The sequence below is a fragment of the Musca domestica genome, unplaced genomic scaffold (assembly GCF_030504385.1).
Source record: "Musca domestica strain aabys unplaced genomic scaffold, Musca_domestica.polishedcontigs.V.1.1 115, whole genome shotgun sequence".
Classification (NCBI taxonomy): domain Eukaryota; kingdom Metazoa; phylum Arthropoda; class Insecta; order Diptera; family Muscidae; genus Musca; species Musca domestica.
Window position 1 is genome coordinate 1,820,040 of NW_026712145.1, and position 12,547 is coordinate 1,832,586.

At 35.8% G+C, this 12,547-nt stretch overlaps 1 protein-coding gene across 2 annotated transcripts; it reads right to left on the bottom strand.

Moving 5' to 3' along the window:
- Nucleotides 1-321: 321 nt before the first annotated feature.
- On the bottom strand, nt 322-5,710 carry LOC131807180 (esterase-5B-like). 2 transcript variants are annotated; one of them, XM_059132219.1, is made up of 3 exons: nt 4,307-5,710; nt 550-673; nt 322-491 (listed from the first exon to the last, which is right to left on the bottom strand). In XM_059132219.1, exons 1-3 carry the CDS (start codon nt 5,688-5,690, stop codon nt 386-388), a joined length of 1,614 nt encoding a protein of 537 aa, XP_058988202.1. In that variant the 5' UTR covers nt 5,691-5,710; the 3' UTR covers nt 322-385. The 2 variants fall into 2 exon arrangements, with proteins under 2 accessions (XP_058988202.1, XP_058988201.1); XM_059132218.1 differs by lacking the exon at nt 4,307-5,710 and adding an exon at nt 945-2,374 and having other exon boundaries at nt 334-491.
- Nucleotides 5,711-12,547: the final 6,837 nt, after the last annotated feature.

The window sequence follows — 12,547 nt, forward strand, 5'->3', positions numbered from 1 at the left end:
TCTTCGGCGGCGGCACATTGTCTGTGTAAGTCCATGCTTTCCTACAGCACGTGGCGGTACCTTCGAATATTTAGTATTTAAACGATTTTGCCACATTTTCTATCGGATTAGGTTTAAAATTCGTTATTTGTAGTTCGCAGTGGCTTCTAGCACAGGTGTCAGAACATTGTCCATGTTGGTCCACGGAGCTCCCACACAACGTTAGGGCTCGACATTTGGTATTTTGATTATATTAGCCACAATTTTATACGGAATTGCTTCCAAACGATAAAATGGTCGATTTTTCCCGAGAACATTCTTTTTCCCCACATTTCATTATAAATTCAAAATTGTTCTTTTTTTCCTAATTTAATTTATTTTGAGTTATTTGAGATACGTGGGCGTCTTAGACAACAATGGGTTTACAATCATCTTTGGTAATTGACATCAGTTTCAGTTGTTTGCTGTCCTTGTTGTTCTTCAAAAATTCACAATCTCCAAAGGATAGGTGTCTGAAATGGAATTCAATTTAATTATGAGAGATTTTGATAATAATTTAATTAAACTTACTCTGTTTCAACAAAGTTGACCAACATTTCTAGGAATTTCTTGGAAATGATAACCTCATCGGGACGGGGTGGACTACGCACCGGATAGTGGAAGATTAGGGATAAGTCGTCTAAATGATTGGTGCCTGGAAAAGAAAAGATGATGGAAGAATTATGAAATAAACAAATTGTAATACCTGGAGAGAAGACCAAGAATGGGTCCAAATCTTTAGTAGATATGAGACATTCCAAAGGTTTTCTATGGATAGAAAATATCTTATAGGTAGGGAAATAAGGCTGATTGACAATCCTAGACTTAAACTGCTAAAGGACATCCATAAAGGGTTCACAAACTCCCTTATAATATACTTAAGCCAATATTTAATGCTGTAACCTAACTTCTATTTAAATTCTTACCATATTTGAAATCCTTCTTTCCTGTCAGAGCATATCCCAAACTATAATCCGCCGGATTGTCATAGACATAACCATAGATGGGACTATCCGATTTTTCACTATGCAATTTCATTGATTCCAATAGGCCATCTTTAAACAAAATATCCGTATAAATCTCTTGAACCTGCCAATAATTTTCCACCGAAAAACTCAAATCTCCCATGTATTTGCGGCGCAATTCCTTGGCATATTCCACGGGTTGGTCAGTGATGCTACGCAAAAAGAGATTTGGTGGTGCCAAATCCAACCATTTCTCATTCAAATCGTAGATATACTCCTTGCCTGTCTTTGGATTCATTTGAAGTAACTCCGCAGCATTGTAGCCACCATCTTCGGAGGTATAGGTGAACAAATAGGGGATGTGAGTGTATTGTCCCGATTTAATGATATCCCTTGGATGTTTGCTCAAGAAAGCATTTTTAGCCTTAGGGTGCTCAACAACGGGGCCAAAGGTGGAGAAGGGATTATAGCCAAAATTCAGTAGATATTTTACCGAGCTCACAATATCCCCAGCTGGCTTGGCTTGCAGACATTTCTTAATTTCCTGGGTATTTTCCAAATTGGGACATTTCAAAATCTTGGCCACCTTGAAAGCACTTTGCCGTGCAGATGTGCTAAATGCCCAGGGATTTAGGGCAACACCACTAAATGACACTGCAGTTTTGGCCAAATTTTTGGTTTCCTGATTGAGCACATGATAATGTGTCGAGGCACCACCTGCCGAAAAGCCAGTCAACATAACCTTGCTCGGATCTCCACCAAAATTGGCAATATTTTTTTGAATCCATTTCAATGCCAATTGTTGATCTTTTAAGCCGAAGTTTCCTGTAATGGCTTCATCTTCGGTGCTCATGAAGCCAAGGGGTCCCAGGCGATAAACCACCTTGACCAAGATCATGTTGCCATTACGCATCAAATAATCGGGTTCATAGAAATTCACATCGCCAAACATAAAACAGCCACCGTGAATGTAAACCATTACCGGGTAGCTTTCCTTGCCTGTCTTTGGTTTGTAGACATTGACTGTGAGACAATCTTCAACACCGGTTAGTTTGTTTTCGCCCTCCTGAAACTGATCCCATTGCATGCAGGGTTTGGGTTTCACACTGGCATCAAATTCTGCTTCCCATTTGTGGTTATATGGCTGAGGGGCCTCAAACCTCAATGATCCTGTGGGTGCCTCAGCATAGGGTATGGATTCATAGCTATAGTAGAAGCCATTATCTTTACCCCTCAGACGCCCATTTTCAATTTCCACAATCAATGGATCTTTATTCCTATTTCCACACCAAATACTATATAAGACGAATAAAATCGAACCCAATACGAAAAGTTTAAACTTCATCTTCTGTTGCGGCCGGCTACTCGTGAGCAACTGTTTTTTTCTTTGGGTAGAAAAAAAGCCTTGTCATCTAGACGAATTTAAATTCTGGATTACGTACCGAGATAATGAAATCCAGAGGTGTGCGATAGGTCAATTTTTAAGCTGACGAGGCGTTAGCCTTATCAAAAAAATGATTTTTTTTTTTTTCAAATTTTTGTATTAAAGAATAGTTTGTTTTCGGAATTATACCGGTATGTTTTATTCGCTGCATTAAACAATAAATAAAATTAATTGTTTCTTTATCAGCTATTCGGCCAAGTAGTATGTTATTAGCACTGGTATAGATTGGGAATAGCTATATTTGGAAGTGTTCTTTTTTGATCTACATTATCGGAATACAATAAAAAAATTGTGTCAAAATTTCCATTGTGCAGCATATCTTATCGCAGACCACCTTCTGTTAGAAGTCAATAACCCAATGATAATGCATTAAAATTCGATTTAGCGATCTCCGTTCGTCTGTCCGTCTGTGAAAATCACTCTAGCTTCCGAACAAAATGAAGTAGGTTGATAAAATTTTACTCAAATGTATATTATGCATGTCTGCAGGACTTTTGGTGTTGAAAATGAGCCATGTAGTTCCACGTTTTGGTATAGCCCCCATATGATGGTGATGACCTTCCTATATTCACCGGAATTATTTCAAATTTGGTATCTGAAGTTCGTAATGGATAGTACAGCCTAAGACAGAAAATTGTCTGTGCAGGTCCACGCCTTCGTATAACCCCCATATAACCGCAGCTCCCGATATTCGGTTTTTCATGATTTTAGCGACATTATTCACCGGAATTGTTTTAAATTTGGTATTTGAAGTTCGCAAGGAATACTACAGCCTATGGCAGAAAATTGTCTGGCTAGGTTCACGTCTTCGTGTAGCCCTCTTATAACGGTATCTCTCGATTTTCGGTATTTGGATGATTATGGCGACATTATTCACCGGAATTGTTTCAAATTTGATATTTGAAGTTCGTAATAAATACTACAGCCTATGACAAAAAATGTTCTATGCAGGTCCACGTCTTCGTATAGCCACCATATAACGGTACCTCTCTTTTTTCGGTATTTTGGTGATTTAAGCGACATTATTCACCGGAATTGTTGCAAATTTGATATTTGAAGTTCGTAGTGAATACTACAGCCTATGACGAAATATTGTGTCTGCAGGTCCATGTCTTTGTATAGTCCTCATATAACGGTACCTTTAAATATTCGGTATTTTTATGATTTTGGCGACACCATTCACCCGAATTGTTTAAAATTTGACATTTGAAATTCGTAATGGATACTACAGCCTATGACAAAAAAATTTCTATGCAGGTCCACGTCTTCCTATAGCCACCATATAACGGTATCTCCCGATATTCGGTATTTTGATGATTTTAGCGACATTATTCACCGGAATTGTTTCAAATTTGGTATTTGAAGTTCGTAATGGATACTACAGCATATTACAGAAAATTGTCTATGCAGGTCCATGTCTTCGTATAGCCCTCATATAACGGTACCTCCCGATATTCGGTATTTTTATGACTTTAGCGACATTATTCAGCGGAATTGTTTCAAATTTGGTATTTGAAGTTCGTAAAAGATACTACAGCCTATGACAAAAAATTGTCTGTGCAGGTTCACGTCTTGGTATAGCCCCCATATAACGGTACCTCCCGATATTCGGTATTTTGGTGATTTAAACGACATTATTCACCGGAATTGTTTCAAATTTTATATTTGAAGTTCGTAATGGATACTACAGCCTATTACAGAAAATTGTCTCTGCAGGTCCATGTCTTCATATAGTCCTATTTCGGTTTTTTTGTGATTTTAGCGACATAATTCAGCGGAATTGTTTCAAATTTGGTATTTGAAGTTCGTAATGGATATTCGTAATGTATTCAAAGTTCGGCCCAGCCGAACTTACAGCTTTTTTACTTGTTTTACTTACCAAATTTAATATCCTTTCTTCCAGAGAGAGCATAGCCGGCACTATAATCCGCTGGATTATCATAGACATAACCATAAATTGGTGTAGCCGATTTTTTACTATGCAATCGCACCGTTTCCAAAAGGCCATCCTTAAATAACACATCCGTATACATTTTCTGTACCTTCCAATAGTTATCCACAGAGAAACTTAAATCTCCCATATATTTGCTGCGCAATTCCTTGGCATATTCCACCGGTTGGTCATTAATGCTACGCAAAAAGAGATTTGCTGGTGCCAAATCCAACCATTTCTCATTCAAATCATAGATATACTCCTTGCCTGTCTTTGGATTAATTTGCAGTAACTCTGCAGCATTGTAGCCACCATCTTCAGAGGTAACGGTGACCAAATGGGGTATTTGTGAATATTCGCCAGATTTGATAATATCCCTTGGATGTTTAGTCATAAAGGCATTTGCCGCCTTGGTATGCTCAACCACCGGGCCAAAGGTGGAAAAGGGATTATAGCCGAAATTCAGCAGATATTTAACCGAGCTCACAATATCCCCAGCCGGTTTGGCTTGCAGACATTTCTTCACCTCTTGGGTATTTTCCAAATTGGGACATTTCAAAATCTTGGCCACCTTTAAGGCATTTTGTCGAGCCGTTGTGCTAAGAGCCCAGGGATTGAGGGCCACTCCACTATATGACACAGCAGTTTTGGCTAAATTCTTGGTTTCCTGGTTGAGTACATGATAATGTGTTGAGGCTCCACCTGCCGAAAAGCCACTTAACATCACCTTGCTGGGATCGCCACCAAAATTGGCAATATTTTTTTGAATCCATTTCAAGGCCAATTGTTGATCCTTCAAACCAAAGTTACCAGTTATGGCCTCATCTTCGGTACTCATGAAACCAAGGGGTCCCAGGCGATAAACCACCTTGACCAAGATCATGTTGCCATTACGCATCAAATAATCGGGTTCATAAAAATTCACATCGCCAAACATAAAACAGCCACCATGGAAATAAACCATTACGGGATATTTCTCCTTGCCAGTTTTGGGTTTGTAAACATTGACTGTGAGGCAATCTTCCACGCCCGTCAATTTGTCCTCACCCTCCTGAAATTGATCCCATTGCATGCAGGGTTTAGGTTTTACACTGGCATTAAATTCTGCCACCCATTTTTGTTTATATGGCTGAGGGGCCTCAAACCTCAATGATCCCGTGGGTGCCTCAGCATAGGGTATGGATTCATAGCTAAAGTAGAAGCCATTATCTTTACCCCTCAATCGCCCATTTTCAATTTCCACAACCAATGGATCTTTATTCCTGTTTCCACACCAAATACTGTACAAGACGAATAAAATCGAACCCAATACGAAAAGTTTAAATTTCATCTTCTGTTGCGTTTGGCTATTCGCGAACGACTGATATTTTTTTTTTGAAAAATCGCCTTATCATCCCAGTTGAAATAAATTATTGAATTACAAATTGCGATAATGAAAATGAAGTGGACAAATGTAGATATGTATGTGCATCCGCATTTGTGGGTTGAATTGATAGAACAATTTTGAAGTTGCCGAGGGTCTTGAAAGTGAGGGTTATTATCGATAAGATTTTTTTATTTTTGTTTGGAATATTACTCCCATATTTTTAAAATATGAATGTGCTTAAATGATATAAATATCAATTGTTATGAAGCAGATATTGAAATTTCGGTAATTTAATTGTATGGCTTATTCGTATAGTACTCCTTGCGAGTAATTAAAGGGTCTGTACGCCTAATTATATCAAAAAACCTTTTCTAGCCACTGTTGAGCGGACCCTGGACTTGCTTTTATATGAGGATACGAAAGTGAAGCCGAAAGAAAAATACCATTCCAAATGAGTTTTTCATATTTTTCAGTTAAATTCAAAATTTGTAAAACATTTTTGGAGTCTTGTTCTTCCTTCGCAATGGTCATATACAAAAACAGGTACAATGAGAATCTCCTTCATGGAACTTATTTAGTGATTTCTTATATCCTCCACCATACAGAGTATAGAGGTTATATTAAGTTCGTCCTTTTTTCTTTGTAACTCATCGAAATAATAATTTTAGACCCAACAAAGTATACAGGGTGAGATTAAAAATCCTGCAACAAAGTCAAACGCCATAATTTTTACATTTTTTTTAAATTTCATTAAATGAAAGCAGAAAATGTCGGAAATAGCATCAAATTTTAGAATAATTTTAAATTTGTTTGAATTGGTCACCTTTGACACGAATTAAGGCCTCCAAACGGCCAATGAAACCGTCATACGCTGCCCGAATGTTGCTCTGCGATACTTTGGCCCATTCCTGGCGAAGCGCTTGCTTGAGGTGATCGACACTTTGGTATTTTTTAGTGCCAACCTTGCTTTTCAAAATACTCCAGACATAATAGTCCAACGGATTGGTTTCCCGAGATTTTGGTGGTCATTGTGTGCTGGAAATGAAGCGAGGAACCTCATCTTGTAACCATTCTTGGGTGGCGCGTGGTGAGTCCTGTTGGAATGTCCAAGGTCTGTGGCCAAATTGATTGCGTGCCCAAGGCTTCAATACACCCTCCAGAATATTTTCGCGATTGGACATTTTCGGCATTTATTCTGATGCCACGGTCGATTAATACGAGCGGAGAGCCATAACGACAATGGACTGTTATGGTGGCCCACACAATCACCATGGCCGGCGCTTGAGTTCTGGTGGCCAACCGAGGGTGCAAATTTTCAGCTGACCTCTTTGGCAAGTAAACACGATCATTTTGTTTGTTTACGACCTGCTGACCAACGAATGTTTTGTCATCGGAGGAAACCAAATTCGGCAGTTCACCACTTTCGACCAAGCGAAGCAACTTTTTAGCTCTTTTGAGTCTATTTTCTTTCTGTTGCGGTGTAAGTTCTTGCACTTTTTTGAATTTCAATGGCTTTACCCCGAGCTCATTTTTCAATATTTGCCGAATGAAATATTGCGATATGTTCAGCTCACGAGGCATTTTTCGGCCATTGCGATGCGGATTTCGATCAAGTCGCTTCTTCACTTTTCGAACCATTTTTGCTGATGTTGCTGTTTTCTTCCGTCCACTTCCTTGACGTCGGGCTATGCTACCAGTACCACGTAATCGGTAACGAGCGATGGTACGAGACACAAACGATTTATTCACATTTAAATGCTGCAGTGCTCTAACGATAGCCACTTGGTTGGTGGTTTTCCAGCCGAATATAAAGAAATCACACTATCCCGAATAATAATAATTTTTTTTCTGGAAAATTCTCACCAAAATGCTTTGGTACGCTTGTAAACAATATAATGAGCTATCACTGGAATAATTTTAACAGCTGTCGGACGAGTGGCTTAGACATGACAGCAGTCTGAAGTGGGTTGCAGTTTTTTCATCTCACCCTGTATATATTCTTGATCAGCGTAAAATTCTAGCTAAAAGCTAAAATTTTGCACAGATCAATCATTTGCCTGCAGGTAGTTCAAGTTCGAAGATGGGCTATATCGGTCCACGATATCGTATAGCCCCCGATATTCGTTGTTTTGACAAATTTTTCAATGAAATTGTCTGAAAACTCATAATACGGGTTCCTTCTGCGTACTTTACTCCGTGGAAGAGTATTTTCTATATAGGTCCACGATATCGTATATCCCCTATATAAGGGTACACCCCAATATTCGGTATTTTGATAATTTTAACCACATTTTTGAATGGAATTATCTTAAAATCCACACTAGAAGTTCTTTCTAAGCACTTTACCTCTTGGCAGAGAAATGTCTATATAGGTCCACGTCTTCGTATAGCCCCCACATATCAGTACCTCCATTTATTCGGTATTTTAATGATTTAAGCGACATTATTCAGCGGAATTGTTTCAAATTTGGTAGTTGAAGTTCGTAATGGATACTATAGCCTAGGACAGAAAATTGTCTAGACAGGTACACGCCTTCGTATAGCCACCATATAATGGTACCTCCCGGTATTCGGTATTTTGATGATTTAAGCGACATTATTCACCGGAATTGTTTCAAATTTGGTATTTGAAGTTCGTAATGGATACTACAGCCTAAGACAGAAAATTGTCTGTGTAGGTCCACGTTTTCGTATAGCCCGCATATAGCGGTATCTCCTGATATTCGGTATTTTGATGATTTTAGCGACATTATTCACCGGAATTGTTTCAAATTTGGTATTTGAAGTTCGTAATGGATACTATAGCCTAGGACAGAAAATTGTCTAGACAGGTACACGCCTTCGTATAGCCACCATATAATGGTACCTCCCGGTATTCGGTATTTTGATGATTTAAGCGACATTATTCACCGGAATTGTTTCAAATTTGGTATTTGAAGTTCGTAATGGATACTACAGCCTAAGACAGAAAATTGTCTGAGTAGGTCCACGTTTTCGTATAGCCCGCATATAGCGGTATCTCCTGATATTCGGTATTTTGATGATTTTAGCGACATTATTTACCGGAATTGTTTCAAATTTGGTATTTGAAGTTCGTAATGGATACTATAGCCTATGACAAAAAAATTTCTATGCAGGTCCACGTCTTCGTATAGCCACCATATAACGGCACCTCCCGATATTCGGTATTTTGATGATTTTAGCGACAATTTTCACTGGAATTGTTTCAAATTTGGTATTTGTAGTTCGTAATGGATACTACAGCCTATGACAGAAAATTATATGTGCAGGTACACGTCTTCGCATAGCCCCTATATAATGGTACCTCCCGATATTCGGTATTTTGATGATTTTAGCGACATTATTCACCTGATTTTTTCTCATGTTTGGTATTCGAATATTGTAATGGCTTATGACAAAAGTTTCCTATGCAGGTCCATGTCATAGTATAGACCCTAATATAACGGCCATATTCGGTAACGGCATTTTTAACGGATTTTATTTTTTTTTTTAATTTCCAAATTTGTTCCAAATGGTGGAGGGCATTTTTTTGGCTGCTTTTTTACTTGTTAATTTTAGCAATGCATTATAATGTATTACGAGAAGGGGAGAATTCCATCCACGATTTTCGTGACGAGTGCGACAGCCACAATTCAAGTTTCTGCAATAGTAGTGTTAGGCAGGACCATTGGCTTAAATATATAAAATAAATTAAATCAAGAAGTACTCCAAATTAATTTCAAACAATATTGATATATTTTAGAGCCATAATAATTTCGCTGGGGAATACAAATTTATTTTTTTTAACCGATCTTGAAATTTATGAAAGTATTTTTTATTTTTGATTTATTGGAATCTTACCCACTGAATATATGTTTGTAACAATCACATAAATATATTTGAGTGAATGCAGCTAAATGAAAGTTCTTCACACTTTCGTGAAGTTCAATGAAATCAATAATGAATTTACAAACAAAATCAGTTCATTTATTTATTTTATTTTGAAACAAGTTTTTTACACAAAAATATTCAATAATTCACACCTGAAAAAGTGATCACAAATAATAGCTAAAAACGCCGAAAACTCAATATTTAAGGAGTTATGGCCATTTTAAAATATTCAATAATTCATAGCTGAAAAAGTGATAACGAATAAAAGCTAAAAACGCCGAAAACTCAATATTTAAGGAGTTATGGCCATTTTAAAATATTCAATAATTCACACCTGAAAAAGTGATCACAAATAATAGCTAAAAACGCCGAAAACTCAATATTTAAGGAGTTATGGCCATTTTAAAATATTCAATAATTCAAGCTTAAAAAAGTGATCACAAATAATAGCTAAAAACGCCGAAAACTCAATATTTAAGGAGTTATGGCCATTTTAAAATATTCAATAACTCATAGCTGAAAAAGTGATCACAAATAATAGCTAAAAACGCCGAAAACTCAATATTTAAGGAGTTATGGCCATTTTAAAATATTCAATAATTCATAGCTGAAAAAGTGATCACAGATAATAGCTAGAAACGCCGAAAACTCAATATTTAAGGAGTTATGGCCATTTTAAAATATTCAATAATTCATAGCTGAAAAAGTGATCACAAATAATAGCTAGAAACGCCGAAAACTCAATATTTAAGGAGTTATGGCCATTTTAAAATATTCAATAATTCATAGCTGAAAAAGTGATCACAAATAATAGCTAGAAACGCCGAAAACTCAATATTTAAGGAGTTATGGCTATTTTAAAATATTAAATATGAATTATTATTCACAACTGAAAAAGTGTTCACAAATAATAGCTAAAAACTCCGAAAACTCAATATTTAAGGAGTTATAGCCATTTTAAAATATTCAATAATTCCTAGCTGAAAAAGTAATCACAAATAATAGCTAAAAACGCCGAAAACTCAATAGTTAAGGAGTTATGGCCATTTTAAAATATTCAATAATTCATAGCTGAAAAAGTGATCAGAAATAATAGCTAAAAACGCCGAGAACTCAATATTTAAGGAGTTATGGCCATTTTAAAATATTCAATAATTCATGCTCAAAAAATTGGTCACAAATAATAGCTAAAAACGCCGAAAACTCAATATTAAAGGAGTTATGGCCATTTTAAAATATTCAATAATTCACACCTGAAACAGTGATCACAAATAATAGCTAAAAACGCCGCAAACTCAATATTAAAGGAGTTATGGCCATTTTAAAATATTCAATAATTCACACCTGAAAAAGTGATCACAAATAATAGCTAAAAACACCGAAAACTCAATATTTAAGGAGTTATGGCCATTTTAATATATTCAATAATTCACACCTGAAAAAGTGATCACAAATAATAGCTAAAAACGCCGAGAACTCAATATTTAAGGAGTTATGGCCATTTTAAAATATTCAATAATTCATAGCTGAAAAAGTGATCACAAATAATAGCTAAAAATGCCAAAAACTCAATATTTAAGGAGTTATGGCCATTTTAAAATATTCAATAATTCATAGCTGAAAAAGTGATCACAAATAATAGCTAAAAACGCCGAAAACTCTATATTTAAGGAGTTATGGCCATTTTAAAATATTCAATTATTCATGCTTTAGAAAGTGATCACAAATAATAGCTAAAAACGCCGAAAACTCAATATTTAAGGCGTTATGGCCATTTTAAAATATTCAATAATTCATAGCTGAAAAAGTGATCACAAATAATAGCTAAAAACGCCGAAAACTCAATATTTAAGGAGTTATGGCCATTTTAAAATATTCAATAATTCATGCTTAAAAAAGTGATCACAAATAATAGCTAAAAACGCCGAAAACTCAATATTTAAGGAGTTATGGCCATTTTAAAATATTCAATAATTCACACCTGAAAAAGTGATCAGAAATAATAGCTAAAAACGCAGAAAACTCAATATTTAAGGAGTTATGGCCATTATAAAATATTCAATAACAATTACGCAAGTCAAAATATATTTGAATTTAACCGTTCTTGGCTGTCGGCAAAACCGACTGATATTGGTTTTTAAATTATTTTCTCACCTTTGTTTAAATTTATTCATTTGAATTTAATTTAATAGACAACCAATTAAATAGACATATTTTTTTTCTTCAAAATTTGAATAAAAATAATTATTTATCTCAAATCGATAGCGGCTCAGTTGTTGTATTTTTATCGTCAACTTCAAGTTTTTTTTTCTCTCCAGCTCAGGGTCGTTAAATATTCAATGGCATGCTAACAGTATAAAATTATGCCAGATTAACAATGTATTGAATTAACAATGTATATTAATTAGTTAGTCTCTAATTTGTTTCGGCATGATCCCCAAACTGTGTTCATGGAATATAAGTTAAATGGCCTGCCCTGCATGAGATGTAGCTCATATTCATTAACAGTTTGGCTAATGTGGTTAACAAATTTTCTGTAATATTAAATAAAGGTATATGAGCGTAGTCGTCAGAATGGTCAAATTTAACATCCGGTCTTGTGGGAGTGCTAAGGAAAAAGAACGAAAAATTATATTTATACGCACAGCATGGATTAGGAGTTAGAATGCCTTTCAATGTATAAGGGCACATTAGTCCTTCAGTCAGCTACATATTCCTGTTTTAAGTTTCTATTATAAAATATTCATTCGTTTTTAATGCTGAAGTCATGATGTTGAAATTTTGAAGCAGAAAAAAATGAAAACTTAATTTAACAATTAAAAAGTATAGGCCAGTCTGTTCGACAGGTGTATACCGTCAGCCAATGTTGGATTATTTAAATATATTTTGACTTCTGATATGATTACGCAAATTGTTGATCCTCCGAAGGA

Excerpts from the sequence above, each read along its gene's own strand:
- LOC131807180 (XM_059132219.1), bottom strand. The coding sequence starts at position 5,690 with ATGAAATTTAAACTTTTCGTATTGGGTTCGATTTTATTCGTCTTGTAC. Across the intron at positions 674-4,306 it reads AAGAAAGGATATTAAATTTG|GCACCAATCATTTAGACGAC; the intron begins GTAAGTAAAACA and ends TTTCTTTTCCAG. Across the intron at positions 492-549 it reads GTCAACTTTGTTGAAACAGA|ACACCTATCCTTTGGAGATT; the intron begins GTAAGTTTAATT and ends ATTCCATTTCAG.